The sequence below is a fragment of the Vulpes lagopus genome, chromosome 24 (assembly GCF_018345385.1).
Source record: "Vulpes lagopus strain Blue_001 chromosome 24, ASM1834538v1, whole genome shotgun sequence".
In the NCBI taxonomy this organism is placed as follows: Eukaryota; Metazoa; Chordata; class Mammalia; order Carnivora; family Canidae; genus Vulpes; species Vulpes lagopus.
The window spans coordinates 33,253,249-33,277,204 of NC_054847.1; the positions used below are offsets into that span (position 1 = coordinate 33,253,249).

Here is a 23,956-nt window from a genome sequence, read left to right on the forward strand (position 1 = left end):
AAAAGAGAGAGAAGGAGAAAGAGAGAGAGAGAATATAGCTGTATTTCTTCCTACAAGCTATTTTGGGTGGGTTTTTTTTTTGCCAGTAATTTTGATATACACAAATGGGTAGGAAATATCAGAAAGGGAGACAGAACATGGAAGACTCCCAACTCTGGGAAACGAACTAGGGGTGGTGGAAGGGGAGGAGGGCGGGGGGTGGGGGACTGGTTGGCAGGCACTGAGGGAGGCACTTGACGGGATGAGCACTGGGTATTATTCTGTATGTTAGCAAATTGAACACCAATAAATAAATTTATTATTAAAAAAATTTTTTGATATACACAACTCCCAATGTAATGGATTCAGGTGACTTCACAATTGTGATAAATAACAATATTACTTAATACATCTTTTATCCAAGATATAAAGAATACTACCAAATTTAATAAAATAATAAAAACCTCACATATCTAGTCTTTTATTTTAGAAAAAAATTAAGGTATGAAAAGGCTCCATTATGATTCAAATACACCAAAGTCAAAGACCTGAATATCCAGGATTCTAAATAAAGAATATTATACTTCATAATTTCAAAATATTTCAGAAATAAAGATATAAAACATACCTGTCATCCAAGACAATAATAATTTCACCGTGTTTAAAGGTGAGTTCATTGTCCTCAACGGCTTCAAAATCATATAAGGCTCTTACTTTCCTTGCAACTTTATTATTTAACTGAATTTCTGCAGATGGATATAAGGATTTTGTTTCTGCATGCTGCTGCTTCTGCTCTTGCAATGATAATTCAATAGCTAATTTGAAAAATTAAAATGCAAAAAAAAGACAGAATTCTGATTTTTTCAAGTTTAAAAAGAAAGGTTTAATAATATAATACTTAAAAGAATAAATCGAGTGAATATTTTATTTGTCCAATTAAATGCTGAACAGTTAGCTTTCTTGGGACGTGGGAGGACAGGGCAGAAAATCATGACATTTTTTAAAATAAAGTTTTTGCTCATTCCTTATTATCACAGTCTGTCATATACAGCAGCTATTATTTTTATAGCAAACAGATTGTGACATTATAATATGGGTAGCTTTCCATATAGGACAAGCCGTGAACATATTTCTGTGCTTGACTCATAACTTTGGCATTAAAGAAAAGGTGAAATGAAATCTCCCCAAAGGTAGGACATTAAATACATATTACTGACGAGGATTATGAATTAAATCAATCTTGTATCCTGTTCAGACCCTACTAGATTTGAGGTAAAATACAAAAAGTATAACCCAGTTTGATTATAATTTTTATTTAAATAAATTGTTCTGGCAAGGGTGTTTTAAGCAACACTAAATTATACATGCTTGAGCATTTACCTTTAGCTATGTCCTCATCTTCTTTGTTTTTGTTCGATGATGTACCATTCTTGGCAGCAGCTGAGACAGTCTGTAAATGTATGAGGAAAATGAACACAGCCACCGTTTCAAAGAAAACACAAGCTCTATAATTACTCACACATGTTAATTTTTTAAAAAACTGACGAGTTTCTTTTAAAAGTGAAGTTCTTTGTAAAAATTTTAAGTAGCAGTCTTCAAATACTAAAATAAAACATCATGGTCTTCAAGAAAACATTATAAACTCCACAAAGGGCATGAACTGGCTTCCATTTTGCATACATCTTTGTATCTGACACAGAACATGGGATACAGAAAGTACTTAAATACAAATATCTCCTGATTGTACTTCCTTGGTCTCAACTGTCCAAAGTATCTTAGTCAGTGAGGAGCATCAAGCTCCAGGAGAAGCGGCAGCAAGAAGCCATGATAATTACTGAAGAGAAGAGGGTGGACAGAGACAACAGGTGCACTTCTAGGAATACATGTTAAGCTCTTTTAGTACTTATTGTACTTGAAGCGTGGTAGCTCTGTGCGTGCAGCAGAGGACTTAGGAAGGTCATGGTTAAATTTACAGGCATGGAGGACAGAGATGTCCAGGGTCCTGAACCAGTTCTTTAAACCAGTTAAAGAACCAGTTCTATAAACACAGTTCTACAGGTTTTTGACATGCAGAAGATAGAGCAGAAGAATGCTTGCTTTTATTACTTATAAGATTTTTGTCCTCGAATGATCCCTTGAGCCCTCAGTTCTGGTCAGCTCTAAAGATCCTTTGTGTCTGTTTAAAAGATCCTTTTAGTCTACAGTCTAAATAAAAATAAAATATACAGTACTCCTCCTCTTAGTTTTTTTCCCTAGCCCGTATCCTAATATTAAGTAGAAGGCAAGAGGCACTGAAGCAAAACTCAAGATAGTATTCTTCTCCCACACTTAAATAGCCCACTCTGTGACTCATTATCCCTACCTCCACCCTTGTCCTACTAAAACTAGTCTCTATCTCCTCAAATAAATTTCTAGTCTTAGAGTTCCACTCATCTATATGTAAACCATTCACTCCAGACATATTCACTCTTCAACCAACAGGTCTTGACCCTTTTCAATTCCATGGATTTGCTCCTATCAGTCCTTCCCTAACAGGACCTCTTCCCTCTTCCCTCCTATTATTGAAATACATTCCAGTCTAAAAATTCTACCTCTTTACCATCTCAGTCTGTTGTCACCTCTCTCTTCTGGCATCTAGTCTTTGTTACCCCTCCCCCATCCATATACATCACTTACAATTTAGTTATTTTTCACATGTAAACAGCTACCCTCCAAATTTACTGTAAATTTCTTAAACACAAGGACTCCCTCATACATCTATGCCTTTTGCATGATTCTAGACTTAGAGTAGCATCAGATTATTTATGGCTGATTCACTTCTCAAAGTTCTGATATGTAGAAGAAATTCACTCAAGAATTAGAACACCTACTAAATATAGGGCGCTATCTCAGGCACCTGGAAAGTAGAGGTGGGAAAGGATGATTAAGATAGACCTTGCCTAGCTTTTATATAAGATACATACCCTCAAAATAGTGTAAGGTAAATCATGGATCTACATGAATCTCTTACCTGAGAACCTGCTGGAGGAAAAGTAATCCCTTCTTCTTTCATAGATTTAATAGTTGCAGATATTAGACTAAACTGAGGATCCTTCTGAAACTCTTCTGACCACTCCACCATTAAAGATTTCAATTTTTCACATACTTTAGGATGAGCCTTTTAAGGGCGATGCAATGAAAGAAATAAAACTGTGGTTAAAGCACTTGAATTATTTAACAGAGTATTACCACCCAAATTCTCTCTTTAATTATATAATGATCAACAAAAGTCCAGCAATCCCTAGCCTAGATGAGTGCTTGATAAATGTCTATTTTTGTTTTTAAGATAAAGTTGTTTCTAGTAAAATTACCTATTAAACATCAATTTTTAACTCTTACTATAATGACATCAGATCTTTTATATTCAGAGGTTATCTGTTCTATGTTTTCTTAATATGCTCAATATTAGATTAAATTTTTTATATCGACTAACCTAAAATTCCTGGATTTTTGCCACTAATAACAACAGAAGCTTCAGAGTTTCTATCCCAAAGAAATCAGTTAAGAACAACCCTACTGTGAAGACCCCTCAATCCTGCTCTAAAATAAAGGTCCAATTTGCTTGCCATCTCTAGTGTGAATGTACAGGATAGTGGTCAATCTGGACTCGGAAACCTGGATCTGAATTTTAGCTATGTCACTTACTAGCTGCACGACCTGGGGCAAGTTACTGAACTTCCCTCTAAGCCTCAGCTTTTGCATTTATAACAGGAATGACAAGAGAATCTAACTTCTAAGGATTATTAAGAGCATTAAACATGACAATATATGTAAAATCCTTAAAGCAGTGACTGCTTACTAACTCTAAATAAAGATTAGCTATTATCACTAGTATGCATGCTTTGGGAAGGAAAACAGTTTCTGGTGCTACAAATGAAAACATCTAAGTTTTAGAACAGGAAGTTTATCTCATTTCAAACTTAGCTAAAAGTGATTTCATTTATAATACAACTTTATTAATGCTATATATAGTTAAAATGACACATAGTATATGTACTTTTTAATGACTTAAATTGCTTCTCTTTTTAAAATTTACCTTATTTTTTATCACAGCACGTACTTCTGTTGCAAAATCACGGGAACATACTTCTAAATGAAATATCTTTCCACAGTTTGCCACACAAGCCCCAAGAAGCTATTAATTAAAATAAAAATCAATATACAAATGTTGAAATATTATCTTACTTAACTTGCTGAAATAAATACACATTTAAAATTTGGGTCAGATAATAACATGACTCTTACTTACAGTTAATGCTTGTAGAGCAACATGAGGAACCTTATGATTTACCCTTTTCATTATGGCTTTTAGACAATCTTTTGCTCTAAGGGGAAAAAAATGAAGAATATTAAGTATTTATTCAGAATTTCAACTTAACCATTAAAAATGTAAGGCATTCTACTAGCAAATCAACTTTAAATTTAAAAATAAAATCCTTTCAAATTTTACTTCATTAAAGGAATAAATCTGCAAAATGATTCCATGCAGTACTTTGTTCAGAGAATTACAGAACAGCCCCACACACACACTGCAAAAAAGGAGCAGCTTGTTGCAAAGGTTGTATATTCCAGAATTAGACCCAAATAACTTCCAATAGATCAACACAAGAGAACTATGTCACATAAATTATCTTCTCATTTCTTCAAGACAGATTTAGGATTCAGACAGAAAATTCTTATCTTAAAAAAATTATAAGATATACAGTCTTCAAAAGGTGTAAAAATAAACATATATCAAGGTACTTAGAAAAGCTGTAAAGTTAAATGCTTTCATCAGTCTTCTAAAGTATGATCAGTTCACCTTAATTGTTGCATTCTGCCCTCAAAGCACCCTTTTTTATATTCACTTTATCTTTTTGAAGGGCTTCTTCAGTGTATTATGTATTACATTATTGTATTTATCTACTTAATTATTAAAAGACTCCCATCCATGTCTAAGTCAAAGGGGAATTCCCTAAATAACTAGTCTATTCATTGTTAACATGTGTCACTATTGGGTCAAAGTTTTAATTATGTATTTTAATATATCTCAGATTTTCAGCTGAACTCTTTTTCCATTGTTCTTTTGGGATAAAATTAATCCCATAAATTGGGCCACCAGGATCTCCTAAGTTTTGTCCCCCAAAAGTAAACAGTAAAATCCCATTTTCTTTCAAAGTCACACTGGGAAAAAAAATTAAAAAAAAAAAAAAAAAAAAAAAACAAAGTCACACTGGGAAGAGAGACATAGGTCATTAAGCTACTAGACATTCACCGGGCATAACTGGGCATCTTACCCATTAGGAGTGCTTCCAACTTTGTCACATATGTCCATAATAAGACTCCAATCTTCTGTAGTGTTGTACTCATTTGTGGCTTTTTCTGTAAGATATAAGCATACACAAAAATTAGGACACATTGCACTTAATGATAAAATACCAAGAAAGGCACAGTAGTCAAGAAGCCCTGTTCTTTGGCCAAATATAAAAGAACCACAGAAAAACTTCAGAGGATAGAGTACTCTTACTATTTTCAACTTTAAATTATATTACTATATGAATTAAATGTTCCAATGTACACCAGTAAAATGTCTTCTAAATAGTTAATACTAAAGAAATTACAAATCATCAATAACTTTATCCAAATTCTAATTTGGAAGAAAGCCTTAAGAATGTATCATCATTGGAGCACCCTGGTGGCTCAGGTGGTTAAATGTCTAACTCTTGATACCAGCTCAGGTCCTTATGTCAGGGTTGTGAGTTCAACCTCATGTTGCACCTAAAAATACATCATCACATAAGGAAATATAGATTAGACTGTTCAGAAAAGCATTGTTTTCAAAGAGCAAAAAAGGGAAATGATTAATAAATTACAGTAAATTCAGAGAGTGGAAAGTGAAAGTCAGTTATATAGAACTAAATGTACAAAAATCCTAAAATATAATGATTTGGTTTACACTGAGTTTAAAAAGCTAATAATAAAATATATAACATTAACATAAACTTCCTAAACAGCTTTACTGAGATATAATTCACATCCCAATACAACTCACCCATTTAAATGTACAATTTGACTTTTTTAATATATTCAGACTTGTGCAACTGTCACCATTATCTTAAAAAGAAATCCATACCCATTAGGAGTCTCAGCCCAATGTCCCCCCATAACCTCCACCGCAGACAATCACAAATCTGCCTTCCGTTTCTATAAATTTGACTAATCTGGACTTCTCGTATAAATAGAATCATACAACATATGGTCTTTGTGACTAGTTTATTTATTAGAATGTTTCAAGTTCACCCATGTTAATGCATGTATCAGTCCTTCAGTTATTTTATTGCTGAATAATATTTCATTGTAGATATACCTCATTTTATTTATCCATTCACCACTTGAACATTCGGTTGTTCAATTTTGTTTGTTTTTTTAACTTTTTGGCTAATGTGAATATTGCAACACAGCTATGAACATTTGTGTGCAAGTTTTGTGCGGTATATACACGTCTTTCTTTGGTATTACCTAAGAAAAGTGCTGAGTTTGCCTAACTTTTTTAGGAACTGGCAAATAGTTTTCTAAAGCAGCTGTTCAATTTTACATTCTCACTTTATATAAATGTTTCACATCAAGTTTTAAAATACTCAAAAATGCACTATATTCTTTAATGATACTTATATAGGTAATACAAAAAATATTAGCATATGCATAATAATGGTAAACATCAAACTGGAGGTAGGACGGGGTACACAGAAGCTTACTTGTATTTATAAAGTTTTGTTTATTAAGTTGTGTGTGGAATATCTAGAGAGTATTTTATGCTCAGCATGTCTTATAATCTTAAGTATTTCATAATTGAAATTGAAAAATTTTTTAAGTAAATTTTTTAAAAGCACGGTAAAAATATGATGACTGAATTATGTTGCAGTTTTACTCTACTTTTATAAAATTTTGAAATCAAGAAATATTTTTTCTCTGCTAATATGGGGGGGGGGATATAAAAACTACCACTTTTAAAACATCACTTTATCTCTTCCCTTTTTAATAGATCTATAATTTCAAATATGGCCAAACCTGAGTATTATATATTCATATAGGCCTATCACAGTGATAAGCAGGAAAGATGGTAAAAATCTAGCTGTTCCTTTTTTTAAAGGCAAGGGATAATAAAAGAAGCAAAAAAATAATAATAATAAACAGGCTTAGCAAACTCAGCAAATAGGAAAGAGAAATACAGAATCCACTTAACCTCAGTTAAATACAGGAACTCACTTTTAAAAACCATGCAAATTGGGATCCCTGGGTGGCGCAGCGGTTTGGCGCCTGCCTTTGGCCCAGGGCGCGATCCTGGAGACCTGGGATCGAATCCCACATCGGGCTCCCGGTGCATGGAGCCTGCTTCTCCCTCTGCCTGTGTCTCTGCCTCTCTCTCTCTCTCTTTGACTATCATAAATAAATAAAAATTAAAAAAAATAAAAAATAAATAAAAGCCATGCAAATTGCTTCACACTATTAATGGATGGAAAGCCATTATGGTGACATACGTGTTGAAATGACAAGCCATAGGTTTCAGAAAAGTAATCTGTTTTTGCCTACCATAAGTTCTAGACTCAAGCACCATGCTATGAGGTGGAAACATACCTACTCGGGTCTAGTTTTTCCCTTCTACAAAGATGATTGTTCTACATGGGAAGTCAGGCTACACTGTATATTTTAGAGGTTTAAAATACTTAACTATTTCTTAGTTACATGTCTAATAAATTCAGTGAACTTAAAAGTATAAACGAGGAAAAAAATTAATTCTACCAATCTCTTTTGAAACTATGATGCTTTTCTTTCCAGACTTTTTTCTACATGTATATGGAAAAATACTAAAAATATATGTAAAACTAAATAAAATAGAGTCATAAGTATGAGGCACTTCCAAAGAGAGCACGTACAAGCTGGTAACTCCTTCCCTGCCAAAGTCATGAACAAGTTCAGAAAACAAATACAGAATCACTGCTAGTGCTAATAGAAGAGGTAGGTGTACTAGACAAATGGGCCTGCTGATGGTTAACCTCAGAGCTGCGCATGCCAGCACAGACAGGGGCTTACCACTGCTGGGAGCGGTCCCTGTCCCCTCTCCCCCCGGCAGGGGTAAGCCCCTGCATAGCTTATACCATTTAGGAGGAGACAAAACAGGACTCATCGGCTGCTGTGGGAAGACTAGCTAGCTCCTACACATCAACGAAGTGCATCCATAAGGCCAACTATTCTCAAATTTACCAATCAGATAAGTCATTACATCAAGGATGAAGTGACTTAAAGGAGCAAGAGCGGACTCAGGCCGACACTAACGGAACACCCTTCTTAAGAAGGAAACCTCAGGGCAGCCCGGGGGGCTCAGCGGTTTAGCACCGCCTTCAGCCCAGGGCGTGATCCTGGAGACCAGGGATCCAGTCCCACGTCAGGCTCCCTGCATGGAGCCTGCTTCTCCCTCTGCCTGTGTCTCTGCCTCTCTCTCTATCTCTCTCTCTCTCTCTATCTCTCTCCTCTCTGTGTATTCGCATGAATAAATAAAATCTTTACAAAAAAAAAAAAAAAAAGGAAACCTCAGAAGTAAAGAAAAAGTATTTCCCACTAATACTTGTGATCATACTAAATGTATAATCTGCCAACCTGCATTTCCACTTATATAAACAATCTCTCTATATTCATAAATATATACCTATACCAATATTTTTTAATAACTGTATACCATTATATACAGAGTGGCCACAGAGTACCATAGCAAGCTCATGAGAAGTTATCAACACACTGTGATTTTAAATCCACTCAGTGTCTCTGTTATACTTACTGGTACCACTCATATTGATGCCCCACATAGAGTAAATATAAAACAATTAAAAGAGGTCAGAATTTGGGCAGCCCAGGTGTCTTAGTGGTTTAGCTCCGCCTTAAGCCCAGGGCATGATCCTGGAGACCCAGGATCAAGTCCCACGTCGGGCTCCCTGCAAGGAGCCTGCTTCTCTCTCTGCCTGATTCTCCCTCTGCCTGTGTCTCTGCCTCTCTCTCTGTTTCTCAAATAAATAAATAAAATCTTTAAAAAATTAAAAAAAAATAAAAGAGGTCAGAATTCATGCAGAGGCCCTTCTGCAGATGTTGCATAGTGTAAATCTTTTGTCTATTGCATGTCTCTGCTCCACTGTCTTCTCCTCAGCCCCCAGAATCAATGTAAGCTCCATAATGGCAGGAATTTTATGTTTTGTTCACTATTATTATTTCCAGTGCATAAATATCTGGAGCACACAGTAGGTACTCAAGTAAACAGTGGTTTGATGAATAAATGAATGATGCTGGTTGCTCCTCCATATCCTTTACCCTGAGCACAATGATGCCCAATGTGGTCTCACTAAAGTCTGTATAAAGTTTTGGACCAGTAGAGCTTCTGGGCCAGCAAGTTTGCTGAGCAAACATCCAAAGGGACTGCAAAGGATCAAACTTCACTAGCAACATCATGCAATAGCACTAGTGGGTTTTATGAGGTTCCAGTTCCCTGCTTGTTTACTGAAGAGGAATGACAATACCTTTGGGCGTCTCAACCAAGGGAAGCGCGGAAGGGAATGTCTGAAGAGGGAAGCAAAGGGATTCCTGTGCTGTGCTATAGAGGTAACTTTGATCTACAATCTGAAGAGCAAATCAGATGTATTATATATGACTTGCCAGCTTCATGCTCATCTTTTCTCTTTGCTTTTTAAGTTCCTTTTTTTTTTTTTTTTTGATAGGGTTTTGTTTTTGTTACACAGACCTATCATCCTTTCCTTCTAAAGCATCATCTGGTACAGTGTTTACAACTACCTGATGATTACATGTTCACCTATATTATCTTTTGTATATATATGTATTATTTCTCTTTTAAATGTAAATCTTTAGTCCTTCTGGAATTTCATTTGGCACATGGAATGAAGCAGGGATAAAAAAAAATTACTGATTATTTGTTGGTAGTTCCAACATCAAGAATCTATCAATTCCTCTTTAATCTGAGGAGCCAGTATCATCATTTACCAAATTTTCTCAGTACACATATGCGTGAGTACAAAGAGTTGAATCTGACTTTAGAACATCTAATAACCTATTACTGATAAAACTCAACTTTTAATGATTACTTTTTCAAATTCAGTCTGTGATACACAATTAAATGTGAGGCCTATTTAATACCTACCAAAAACACTTCCAACAATTTCAAAAATATCCAAACCATATTTTTACTTGATTTAATTTTTATAAAAATGGAAAAATCCTAATTTGAATACTCTATCCAGCATACTTTATGCTCTACAAATATAGGACTCACAATTACTCTTTTAAAAAAGTATAAAATCTGAAGACTTTATAATGGCCTGCCAAAAAGGATTTCATTTTTCAAGTGAACTAAATAACAGTTAAATTATGTACTCAGGAGTATTTTAAACTCCTGGAAAAAATTTTAAGTATTATAATTAAGGAACCATTCTTGTATAGCATTGTCACTTTGCCCACTGTTGCGACCATACCTCACATTATCCTGTGTCAGATGCATAGAGGGGGGAGAGAGTTTAAAAAGGCTCCCTGGGGCTTCAATGCTAAATTTCCAGGGTTTGGTGGGTGTAAATCATAATGTTTCATCACCAGGTTTTGATTACTGCACATAAAGAGCCTCAAATACACTGAAATACTTCACAAGGATTCTAACAATATCATATTCAGCCCATCAATAACTATAAAAAATTAAAAAGGCACCCCCTCTACACAGTGCATTGTGTTCAACATACAACTTTAAAAAGAATTCAAGTCTACCCATAAAACTTTTAATGAAACAGGCCCTACCAATAATTTTTGAAATTTAATTATATAAAAGAAAAATACTCATAAGACATCTGTAATACTCCTCCTACTATGTTTGGAAAAAAGACCCATGACTGGTCTGCTTCCAACCACGGCAGAGTATCTGCTACCAGATTTGTTATTCTACCAAAACCAAGTACGGAACAGGCCACAATAAATGAGGCGACTGTTTTCTGGAAATGAGTAAGGCGGTGCAGATCTGAGATCCTTGAGGGAAGGGAACTAGGAAGGCCTCACGATGGCCCCAGCTTTTGCCTGTCCCACCACAAGGAGAACTAGCCTAAGCAGAGCAGCTGAGGGTAAAAAGACCAAATTTCTGGGCTTTAACTGGGTCCGTGGGTCAAGGGCTGGGCTACCCGAGAGTCTCCGTGAAGTAGAGCAGAGATCACCCATGAGGCTGAAAGGTTCGGCAGTTCAGGGAGTCTTGGCAGTTCCTGCTTACTATGGACTGAATGTTTGTATCCTCACAAAATTTAGGTACTCAAGACTCAACCCACAGTGCTGCTGAATTTGGAGATTGAGCCTCTAGAGGTTAAAGGAGGTCCTAAGGATGGGTCTCTAACCCAATAGGATTAGTATCCTGGTGAGATGAGCCAACACAGAGCTCACAGTACCCTACTATCCCCCTCATACAAGCACAAAGGAGAGGTCGTGTGAGCACCCGATGAGAAGGCCGCCATCTGCAACCCGAGGGAGGGGACATTTCACCAGACACCAACTGTCCTGAGGCCTTGCACTTGGACTTCCAGTCTCTAGAACCGTAAGAAAATCAATCTGTTGTTGAATTCACCTAACCGGACGTATTTTATTATGGAAGCCCAAGTGGACTAATACTCCACCCAACTAGGGCAGAGAGAACATTTCAGCATTCAACTGAAATACCAAAGAGAATAAGGGTCCCCTGTAATTTCCATATCAAAATAGGCCTGCCTCATAAAGAAAACCAAGCCTAACAAAAACCTTAAAGATTCTCCCATATTATAATTACGTGACAGAACAAAATTCAACACTCTTTAAAGGAAGACAACATAATTTCACCTCCTTACAAAGAATAATCGGAGCGAACAACATAATATAAAAATTTACCACTATACAAAAAAAAAAAAAAATCCCATAATCAAAATAAGAGTAATCAATAAAAAAGGATAATAGCATAATTCAAATATCAGAATTAGCAAAAAAAAAGAGGTAATTTATAGTAGGTATTATCAAGAACTTAAAGCAAAAGGTGGTCATAATAAGTCAGTAGATGGTGAGTGCTCAGCAGCGAAAAGGAAACTATAAAATTAGAATTTCTAGAACTAAAAAGTGTGATTATCAACTAAAAAAATTCACTAGATGGGGCTTAAGAGCAGAATGGAGACTGCAGAAACAATGAACGTGAAGAAAAATTAATAGCAGTTAACCTAATTTGAAGAATAAAAAAAATTTCTTGGGCAGCCCAGGTGGCTCAGTGGTTTAGCATCTGCCTTTATTAGCCCAGGGTGTGACCCTGGGGTCCCAGGATCGAGTCCCACGTCAGGCTCCCTGTATAGAGCCTGCTTCTTCCTCTGCCTGTGTCCCTACCTATCTCTGTGTCTCTCATGAATAAATCAAAAATCTTAAAAAAAATTTTTTTTAACTGAACATGAATAGTCTCAGTATATTAACTTTTTAAAAAACTTGCAATGTAACAAATTACTCCAAGTTAGTAGATTAAAACACCACCTATTATCAGCTCATAGTCCTACAGTCAAAATCTAGGTAGGCTTGGCTGGGTTCTATAGAGTATCACAAAGCTTATTGGGGATTTGGGGTTATTTAACTGAAACACGATAACTAAAATTATGCATATGGGAACTATATAAAGTGAGGATTATCTATACATTAGAGCAGAGTTTAAATCTTCCCTCAGGGGCTCCCAGATGGCTCAGTGGTTGAGCCTCTGCCTTCAGCTCAGGGCATGACCCCGGGGTCCCAGGATCGAGTCCCACATCGGGCTCCTTGCATGGAGCCTGCTTCTCCCTCTGCCTGTGTCTCTGCCTCTCTCTCTCTCTCTCTCTCATGAATAAATAAATAAAATCTTTAAAATAAACAAATAAATCTTTCCTCAAATGTGCATGGAACTTTCAAAACATGGAAGTAATCCAGGACAATATACATGGTATGGTCTCTTTAAAAATATACATGTTTTTAAAATTAGACCCAGTATAATACCCAATTACATGGAAATTAACAATGAGGGCATATAAATAATTGAGATTACAAGAGGGAAATATAAAAATTTGTTATAATTAGTATACAACATATCAGTATCTTGGGATATAACTAAAGCAATGCTTAGCTCTTAGAGGAAAAATTGTCTTTTATGTATTAATAAGAAAAAGACCAATTATTTTTATACCTTAAAATCATAGTAGGAACATAGGAGAAAACTGGAAAAAAATTTTTTCAATAGAAGAAATAAACTAGAAAATGGGAAGTAAGTAAATGAATAGAATTCATTTTCGGTATCTAACAGAAAACCACAGCTGACAGCTCTTACTAAAGATATAAAAATGTTCTTTCTTTGGACCAATTCATTATAAACTAAATAATTATTGATAATGCATGAGAACCAATTCTTTCTAGCTTATAAATAAGTCATACATGTTTAATGATTAAAATAATGACATATTAATTTCTAGAACACACAATTTTTTTTTTTTAAGATTTTATTTATTTATTCATGATAGTCACACAGAGAGAGACAGAGAGGCAGAGACACAGGCAGAGGGAGAAGCAGGCTCCATGCACCGGGAGCCCGATGTGGGATTCGATCCCAGGTCTCCAGGATCACGCCCTGGGCCAAAGGCAGGCGCCAAACCGCTGCGCCACCCAGGGATCCCGTAGAACACACAATTTTTGTGTAAATTTAGACTAAAATATTTATACCCAAAATTTCAATCTGATAGATTATAAATATTTCACCTCTTTCTCTGACTTCAATAACAACCAAACTTGGCATTTTCTCATTTACTCCTTCCTCCTCAATATTTTGATTTGTTTGGGTGTATTTCATTGATGTGAATCTTCAGTTTACTCCAGGGAAAGCAATAATATAAATTCTACCCTAAAATATACTGTTCATGATCTTCTTTTTTTTTTTTAAGTGTTCGTTACTTTTTTTTTTTTAAAGATTTTTATTTATTTATTCATAGAGATACACAGAGAGAGAGAGAGGCAGGGACACAGGCAGAGGGAGAAGCAGGCTCCATGCAGGGACCCGACGTGGAACTCGATCCCAGGTCTCCAGGATCACACCCTGGACCGAAGGTGGCGCTAAACCGCTGAGCCACCTGGGCTGCCCTGTTCATTATCTTCTAAAATGAAAACCAACTTATAGCTCTGAGTACTAAATGGTAGGTAATAATTTAATTAATAGCTTCAAAATATTTTATATGTGCTAAACCACTTACACCTCAAACAAAGGAAGTAAAGATTCCCCATGTTACAGACAAGGAAACAGACACAGAAAAGTAGCACAAGGTCAAACAGCTAGAAAGTAGTAAAACAAGAACTTCAATCTGGGGCACCTGACTCTGGGCATCCTCCCCAGTTTGAATGTTAAACAAACCGCTGCTTGAGTGCAATCTTGTTCAAACTGCTAAACTCACTCTCCCCCAACAAGTTAGTTTTCAGTTTCCCTATGTACAAACACCTTAAACATACTGAATAGGAGAAATGCAAAGTCAAGTCTTGCTTATAAGGAAAGGATAATTTAATATCATCTAATCTGTATCCACATCATCAAAAAATAGAATATATGTAAGAGCTTCTTGATCTGATAGAGTATAGAAGAGTGACTGACACTTTTATTTTTTTAAGATTTTATGTATTTATTCATGGGAGACACAGAGAAAGGCAGACACAGGCAGAGGGAGAAGCAGGCTCCATGCAGGGAGCCGGACGTGGGACTCGATTCTGGGTCCCCAGGGTCACACTCCGGGATGAAGGCAGACACTCAACCACCGATCCACCCAGGGATCCCAAGACTGACACTTCACACTTCACTTTGATTTCACAAATCACCACTAGTATTTTGGCGGGGCACGGAGGACAGTTAGGAAGGAGGGGGGAAAACCACATCAAAACCATCTTTTACTGCCTTGTAACACTGTAAACCATCTATTAAAAAGGCAAAAGGAAAAAAAAGGCAAAAGGGAGGTGCCTGGGGGGCTCAGCAGTCAAGTGTCTACCTTTGGTTCAGGACATGGTCCTGGGATCGAGTTCCGCCATCAACCTCCCTGCATGGAGCCTGCTTCTCCCTCTGCCTGTGTCTCTGCCTCTCTGTCTCTCATGAATAAATAAATAAAATCTTTAAAAAAAAATTAGAAGAAACTAAAGAAAATCTTCCTTGAATGGGACAGTGATAGCTGTCACAAACAAGTCTCAGTGGTAAAGAAATATTAAATGTTCCATAGAGTGTCATAGGAGAGGTATTTATCATTCAGGTATCAGCAGTTATAGGTCCATTAAAAAAATGTTAGAAAGACAAATATCATATGATTTCACTCATATGTGGACTTTCAGAAACAAAACAGATGAGCATATGGAAAGAGGGGAAAAGGGGGGAAACAAACCATAAGACACTCAACTACAGAGGACGAGCTGAAGATTGATGTAGGGAGGTGGGTGGCGGACGGCCTAGATGAGTGATGGGCATCAAGGAGTGCCCTTGTGACAAGCACTGCACGTGGTATGTAAGTCATGAGTCACTGAATTCTACTACTGAAACCAATACCGCACTGTAGGCTAATTATTAGAATTTAAGTAAAAATTTAAAAAATAATATTAAGGGTAGTCTGAAAGATGGGAGCAAGATTTATTATTCCAAAAGAAGACCTGAAGATGCCAATAAGCCAATGTGAACTTGAGTCCTAAAAAGGAAAGGATAAAAGGATGACCAATACCAAAATGCCTCAAGTTACTAGAAACAATATTCTCACCACTGGGATTTAACAAATGTTGCTGATTGACAGAAAACTGAAATAGAAAAGAAGACTATGAGCAAAAATATTTTTTAAAATTTTATAAAAGACAGGGGTGCAGATTGAGTGTTTGCCTTTGGCCTGGGTGGTGGGCTTTGGTCGTGATCTCGGCATCCTGGGAGTCCCAGGATTGAGCCCCAAATCAGGCTCCCTGCTCAGCGGAAGTCTGCCTGCCCCCTCCCCAACTTGTGCCCTCTCTCTCAAATGAATAAAATCTTAAAAAAAAAAAAAAGAAAAAAAAAAAAACTTTGTAAAAGACAAAGTGAAAAACCAAAAGGGGCGGGAAGGGAAAAGGTTAGATCTGGGGGACACAAGGCAACCAAGGAAAGAAAAAAAAAAAAACATAACAGGAGATTTCCAAAAAATTACATATCCTTAAGTTTTATTTTGATATCTAGGTGACTGATTATTGAATTATCAGTTGTCAAGTTTCTGGAGTTTGGAATTCTATAGTATATACTACAAACAAGGTCTAGTCTTTTAACACTCAAAACACTTTTTTCTTTTTATTTTTAAGATTTTATTTATTTATTCATGAGTGACACGCAGAGAGAGGCAGAGACACAGGCAGAGGGAGAACTGGCTCCATGCAGGGAGCCCGACGTGGGACTAGATCCCGAGTCCCCAGGATCACGCCCTGGGCTGAAGACAGATGCTCAACCACTGAGCCACCCGGGCGTCCCAACACTCAACATACCTTTAAAGTTCTTTCATTTAAACCAAAAAAGCAGCATAGAGACAAATCTACCAAAGAACACTGCTATAGTATTATGTTGTATATTTACTTGTAGAAAAAATCATCCTCACCCTCTTGTCTTACTTTCAAACTATAATTGAAATAAGCTTAGAATTATAAAGAATAAAAATATCTATTTTTAATTATCAACATCAATTCACATGAAACAAAAATATAAATTACAATATGCCTTTTCTCTTAAATGCTAAAAGAGCATAAACAATATTCCTTTTTATGATTATACTACCCTGATCATAAAACCATATGAAAGAACTAAGTCCAAAACCAGCTAAGACTATGAAAATGAAGAGAAACAAGACAGGGGAACTTGCCCAAGGACACCGACATTTCACTGTGGTTACTGGTGGCAGAACAGAGAACAGTGTAGAAGGACCAAGCAGGGACATGGTCCTCATATAAGAAATGTACTATATGGAAGAGAGTGTCTCAGAATCAGGAGGGAAGGACAGACGACTCAGTAGTGATCAGACAACAGATTATTATCTACTACAGCTGATTATCCAATCAAATTCCTCCTCAGATCCTACACAAAGATCAAGTCCTGGTGGATGAAAGACCTACCTGTGAAAATCAAAACTCTAAAAAACCTTCAGAAAAAAATATGGCAAGATCCTTATAACCTCAGGGTAAAGAAGGCTTTCTTCAAACAAGAAAAATGAAATCAAGGGAGACAGTACCAACAATTTAAAACTTAAATTTCCTTAATAACAGACATCAGAAAGTAAAAAGCAACAAACAAAGGACGTACATACACGGAACTCTAAAACTCAGTAAAACAAAATAATCCAATAGAATAAGTAAAATTAACCAGGTAAATTCAGAAAAAGAAAAGAGATTAGCCAAGAAATAGATGAGAAGATGCTCCATTTTACTAGCAATGAAGTTGAAATGAAAACACTGCCCTATTTCACTCCCATCAAACTGGCAGAGATCTAAAAATATAATACCCAGTGTTCTTAAGAATGTGGAACAAGAAAGAACCTCACTGCCACTGCTGGTGGGAGTAAAATTCCCCACAAGCACTTGGAAAGGCAGTTCTGCACTAATATTTTGCAAGTTTGCACTATCTTTAAATAAGGAATTCTCCTTGAAGATACAATCCCTAGAGAATCTCTCACATAAACGAAAATATCAGTAAGAAGATCCACTGCACTGTTGTCTGTGGCAAAAACCTGGCAAAAACTTCATGCCCATCAACAGGAGACTGTATATTTATACAGTGGAATACCACACAAGTGTTAAAATTAACGAACTAGAGCTACAAATATCAGCAATAATTCACAAAATGGTGAGTGACAATATACAAATGACAATGACACTATTTTTAGGAAGTTTAAAAGCAGGCAAAACAATACCCCGTATATATGTGTGTGTATCATTTATAAAATACAGTCATATCTTTTTGGAGAGTGTTTAAATCTGAGAAAGGAGGAAAAAATAGGATTAGGTAGCTGCTAAGTATACCAAAGAATCTCAACTCTGTCTTGAATGTTTTCTTAAAATAAAAAACAAAGTGTGGCCAGATATTAGGTTGACAGAGCTGGCTGACGGTAAAAGTCCTGTGTGTCACATCCTGTACTTTATGCTAAAATACATCAATTAAGAATTTTAAGTATCTGAAGGCTTAAGGCTGTAAACAAAATATAGAAATTAACTGTTAAAGTGATCCTTCTCATCCATAACCAAAAAATTTAATTGTAATTTTTTGCAAAGATTATATCAACCCCATTGTGTTCAAGATCTGCCTTAACAAGTAAATGTAAAAAAAAATAAAAAAAATAAAAAAACAAGTATGTAAATGTTATAAATCTGAACATATCAAGTAAATTGTATTGTATGAGCGCTATCAGTAGTTTTATGTAAGCGTTTTATTTTTTATTTAAGTGTGTGTGTGTGCGCACACGTGCGTGCTTGCTTCAAGTAAGCTCTACACCCACCCTAGGTTTAGACTCAGGACCCCTAGATCAAGAGTCGCACACTCCGGACTGAGCCAGCAAGATGTCACTAGTAAGCATTTGATAAAATTTCACTGGAGAAAAAATTCCAGGACCAAAGGCCTGGAAATTCAGATTTCACTTAAAAAGTCTCCTTTCGGGGCGCCTGAGTGGCTCAGCTGGTTAAGCCTCCAACCCTTGATTTCAGCTCAGGCCATGATCCCCAGGTTGTGAGACTGAGCCCCCCGGCTTGGCTCCGCACTGGGTATATGGAGCCTGCTTTGAGTTCTCTCTCTCTTTGCCTGCTCCTAGCCCTCCCAACCCCCACCACTGCTCTCCCATATGTGTGTGCTCTCTCTCTCAAATATATAAATATATCTTAAAAAAAAAAAAAAAAAAAAAAAAACCTCTAGGGGCATCTGGGTGGCTCAGTCGTTTAAGAATCTGCCTTCTGCTCTGGTCATGACCCTGGGGTCCAGGGATTGAGCCCTGAGCTGGGTGCCCTGTTCTGTGGGGAGTCTGCTTCTCCCTCTCCCTCTAACCTCCCCCCTCCCAGCCCTCACTCATGCTCTTTCTCTCTCAAATAAAATTAAAAAAAAAAAAAAAAAAAAAGCCTTTCATTTTTTTAAATTTATTTATTTATTTATTTTTAAGATTTATTTATTTATTCATGATAGAGAGAGAGAAAGAGGGGCAGAGACACAAGCAGAGGGAGAAGCAGGCTCCATGCCGGGAGCCTGACACGGAACTCGATCCCAGGACTCCAGGATCGCGCCCTGAGCCAAAGGCAGGCACCAAACCGCTGAGCCACCCAGGGATCCCCTCATTTTTTTTTAAAAAAAGATTTTAATCATTTATTCATGAGAGGACAGAGAGAGAGAGGCAGAGACACAGGCAGAGGGAGAAGCGGGCTCCATGCAGGGAGCCTGATGTGGGACTTGATCCCGAGACCCCGGGGTCACGTGCCCTGGGCCAAAGGTGGCGCTAAGCCACTGAGCCACCCAGGGATCCCCCAAAGTCTCCTTTCAAGATAAAAGTTCCCAGTTCAGTCCACTGTGTCATTTACAGAGGTGGAATTAGAGCTCAGCTTTGTGGGACATAAATTGTTAGGAAGGCAATACCAAGGTCGTTGAAAAAAAGAGAAAGGCTATCAGTAAATTGAAAATGGCACAAAGGCAGAAAGTGGACAAAAAAAATAAAAGGTTACCTGGCTTGAGTGGGAGAGAAAAATGATGTGCAAGAACTAGAGTTGGGGAGAGAACAAGTCCTGACTTGGGAAGCAATGCGGTAAGACTGGAAAAATTGGTGTAGAATATAAGGAAATGCCACCTTTCATTTTAACAATATCGCTCCATCTTCCTGCTGTGGCTCCTCCCTCGGAGGGGCGCCCTCCTCTTGGACTCCTCTGGGCACGGCTGCCCTGCAAGAACCCTGCAGGCCACTCTCACACCTGGAGATAGAGGACGGCTGGACATGTGTGGATATATTTTCTTTTTTTTTTTTTTTTTTTTTATATATATATTTTTTAATATTTTCTTTTTTTGACCGACAGAGCTTGAAAGGAATTTTATCCATCACAACAAAAATCCAGATTTGAAGAAATCAAATAAAATATTTGGGCAGCCCGGGGGCCCAGCGGTTTAGCGCCTGCCTGCAGCCCAGGGTGTGATCCTGGAGACCCGGGATCGAGTCCTGCGTCGGGGCCCTGCATGGAGCCTGCTTCTCCCTCTGCCTGTGCCTCTGTCTCTCTGAATAAATAAATAAAATCTTAAATATATAAATATATATTTAATGAGCTCTGATGCCACCACGGCTAGCACACCCTCCGGGGTTTGCAGGATCGGACTCCAAGGAGAAAAACGCACCTGCCGGGGGTCCGTCGCCCCGGCCTGCGGCCTGCTTCCCCCGCCCCTCACGGGCCAGCACCAGGTGCAACGCCTCTGCTGGGTCGTGGCCCAGCACCGCGTTTCCTCGGGGACCGAGGTGGGAGCCTCTTCCCCACACGGGTGACGTCAGGCAGCAGCGCTCGGCCGCCAGCGAGACTGCGTGTGAGTGCAACGTGGCCTCATCTTCATCACCCTTAATCATGGAGTGACCTCATCATACACACAGCTGGACGTGGTTCCTTTGTGTGGGCAGCCCGGCTAGGGGCGGCTGGGGGCGCGCGTGTGCCCGCGGCCCAGGGCGTGACCCCGGGGTCCTGGGATCGAGTCCTGCGTTGGGGCCCTGCACGGAGCCTGCTCCTCCCTCCGCCTGCGTCTCTGCGTCTCTCTGTGTCTCTAATGAATAAATAAATAACTTAAAAAAAAAAAAGAAAAAGAAAGAAAGGAGGGGGAAAGAGCGGGAGGAGGACATCACCTTCTAGAGGAAGCCTGCGCCGGGACCCCCGTGGGCTCTCCCGGGAAGACGGGATGTGCACGCCTACGGCTCCGGGCCCGCCGCCGCCCTGCGCCCCGCGCCGCCCCGCCTCCTGCGGGGCCCGAGACCCCTGACCCCGGGGTCGGCACGACAGCTCACTGAACGACGAGGTCAACACAAGAATGACGCGCCCCCCCCCCGAAAAAAAAAAGAGAAAAAAAAAGCCACGAATGGTCATAAATACGTGAGTCCCAAAGGGCAAATGAACGGGCCACGACCGCAGGCGAGCGTATTCCCGGAGGCGCCCCGCTAAGTGACAACCGCTCCCGCTACTTGTTCCTACTGCGGGGCTGTTTCAGAGTAAAAGCGGATTTAAGTCCCGAGAGCCTGACGGTCCGTGGCTCCCTCCACGAGGCGGACGAGGCGCTCACAGCGCACGCTCCCTCCTCGTCGTCGTCGAAAGGTTTTAGTGACTTATCCCGGGACCGAGGCCGGGACCCAGGCCGAGGGAGCGGCGGGGGCCCCGCGGGCGCCGGGTCACGGCCTGGGCCGCCGCCCACCCTCCGGCAGCCGCGCCCGCCACCTACCCACGTCCTGCTCGAAGGGGTTGGCCGCGAACAGGGGCATCCTGCCGCCGCCCGGGCGCGGCCCCGACCCGACCCCGAGCCTCCGCGGTCCGGCCGAGGCGCGGCGGCTGCTCCGGGCGGGGTGGCCGCGGCCGCCGCTTCCTAGACGGCTCGGCTCCGCCCCCGCCGCGCACTTCCGTCGCGCACTTCCGCCCCGCAGCTGCCCGGCGCCCGCCTGACGGGCCAGCCCGGGGCCTGCGCTCCGGCCCGCCCCCCCCTCGCGGGAGCAGCGCCCGCCGGCCCGCGGATGCTCTGAGCGCCCCCGGCGCCCCCGCCTCCCGGGAAGAGGCGGCAGCCCCTCCCCGGGCTCCGCTAGGGCGCTCAGGCGGCCGCCGCGGCCACCTCCCCATCGCTAGGACCCCGGCCGGCCACGGAGCAGGGGGCCTTCGGGGGCCGGACGTGGTCGCGCGAGACTTGGGCGCTCGCAGAGCCCCGGAGGGGCCGGCCGTGCGGGGCCGCCCTGGCTCTCCCGCCCTTCGCGCTGTCCCGCTGCGCGCCGCCGCCCCCAGGTTGCGGACCGTCGGGCCGCTGCTCCCGCGCAGAGCCGGTCCCCAGGTTAGGCGGACGACAGGCAGGTGCGCTTTCCCGGCCACGCCCCCGCGCCGGCCACGCCCCCCGCGTGCTGTTACGTAGTTACGTAGCTTCGTGGTTCTTACCGTTCCCCGGCACCGCCTCCTCCGGGCGCGGCCTCGGCGCCCGGGTTCGGCAGCTGCTGCGTCCTCGACATCCGGAGCAGCCGAGCGGCCCGCGGAGCGCCGGTGCGCCCCGGGCGCCGGCCGGCGGCGGGCTCTGATGGAACTTGGGGTCTTCCGGTCGTTCCTTGAAGTCAAAGGGTTATTTGCGACAGTTTAACCGCGGGTCAGACAAAGCCGGTTTACAGCCTCGGGTGTAGACGGGGCCCGGGGGGCGGGGCGCCTGCCGTGCCCTGGGCGTGACCCCGGGGCCCGGGATCCAGTCCGCGTCGGGTCCCCGCGGGGCCTGCCCCTCCCTCGGCCTGGGTGTTAGAACAACTAAATACAGCGTGTTTTCTGTTAAAGGGCTCCCGGGAGAGGGCACCCGGTGTTCGGAGACGGCCCACGCGGAGTCGCCGAGTGTCGGGCCGGCGGAAGCCCTGGGAAGGGCCCCGACGGGACCTCGACGGCCTCACCTGCTGCGGGTCCGCTCGGGACGGCCCGTCCCCGTCTGCCGCTGCCCGCTGTGCGCGCACACCCTCCCCAAGGTAAATCTGGGATAGCTTAGCGCTGGCATCCAAGGCCCTAAATACTCGTTTAGCGGTGTTGAGCGTCACATTGACGTAGTAGTGATCTGACGTCACGGTGCCCGAGGCGCCGGAGGGAGCGGCCTGGCGGGCGCCGAGGTCATAGCGCTGAGCCACTGCAAGAGCCCGACTAGGGGCCAACCGGCCTTCGGAACGGGAAGCACTCACGATTGATTGATTTAATTTGATTTATTTATTCATGAGAGATACAGAAAGAGAAGCAAAGACCCAGGCAGAGGGAGAAGCAGGCTCCATGCAGGGACTCGATCCTGGGACCCCGGGGTCACGCTCTGGGCCGAAGGCAGACGCTGAGCCCCCCCCAGGGATCCCCAGCACCCACGTGTTAAGGATGCAGCTCAGCTTGGGTTGACCACGCTCAAGACTCCGGTGTTTACCTGCCCCCGCTTGTTCTCAGTCCCTGGGTGAGCTCCGCTCATTAGCGGAGTCTCATTAGCGGAGTCGCTAATGACCCCAGGAGTCGCTAGGAGCCAGACTTAAAGAAGGATGCTCAGACTGTTCACGCACCTTCACCTAATGAAGTCATTGAAGAATTAAAAACATACGTCAGCGGCAGATCCAGAAGCCCTGGCGTGTAAAGAAATGCAGCTTTTTGGGGGGCAGCCCAGGTCACTCAGCGGTTTGGCACCTGCCTTCGGCCCAGGGAGTGACCCCGGGTCCCAGGATCGAGTCACGCATCGGGCTCCCTGCATGGAGCCTGCTTCTCTGTCTACCTGGGTCTCTGCCTCTCGTACCCTCTCTGTCGTGGATGAACAAATAAAATCTTTAAAAAAAAAAGAAAGAAATGCAACTTTTACATTTTTCTGTGGGATCACCCCTTTAGAGCTCCGATCACAGGGACAGTGGTAACCCCCAGGAAGGCCACGAGGGAAGATGACCCTAGTCACCGGTCTAGAAACACTGGAGATGGTCGGTGCATTTAGCGTCTTGGAGAGACCTTAGCATGGTCTTCAAAGGGACCCGAGTTTGGTTTGTTTTCTTAAGACTATAATCTGCCCCTGTGGCTACAGTAGCTAATAAATCAAGTGCTTTATGAATTCTCTCTCTTGCTCTCTCTTTTTCTCTATGTTTCAGTTTAGATAATTCTCTCTCTGATGAATGGTATGTTGTTTTTCATGAATCTCCAAAGCACTTTATTT

The 23,956-nt window shown here is 41.2% G+C and overlaps 1 protein-coding gene across 2 annotated transcripts in view; it reads right to left on the reverse strand.

Moving 5' to 3' along the window:
* The window catches only part of STAM2 (signal transducing adaptor molecule 2), a 46,086-nt gene extending 24,212 nt beyond the window's left edge, over positions 1-21,874 (reverse strand). The window contains exons 1-7 of one of the 2 annotated variants that reach the window (XM_041739640.1): positions 21,503-21,874; positions 5,295-5,379; positions 4,268-4,343; positions 4,055-4,153; positions 2,990-3,136; positions 1,360-1,429; positions 608-794 (exon numbers count right to left, since the gene is read on the reverse strand). In XM_041739640.1, the coding sequence (XP_041595574.1) occupies positions 608-794; positions 1,360-1,429; positions 2,990-3,136; positions 4,055-4,153; positions 4,268-4,343; positions 5,295-5,379; positions 21,503-21,542 (704 nt within the window). In that variant the 5' untranslated portion in view covers positions 21,543-21,874. The remainder of the gene's footprint in view (positions 1-607; positions 795-1,359; positions 1,430-2,989; positions 3,137-4,054; positions 4,154-4,267; positions 4,344-5,294; positions 5,380-21,502) is intronic. The other variant, XM_041739639.1, reaches the window with a different exon arrangement.
* Positions 21,875-23,956: the final 2,082 nt, after the last annotated feature.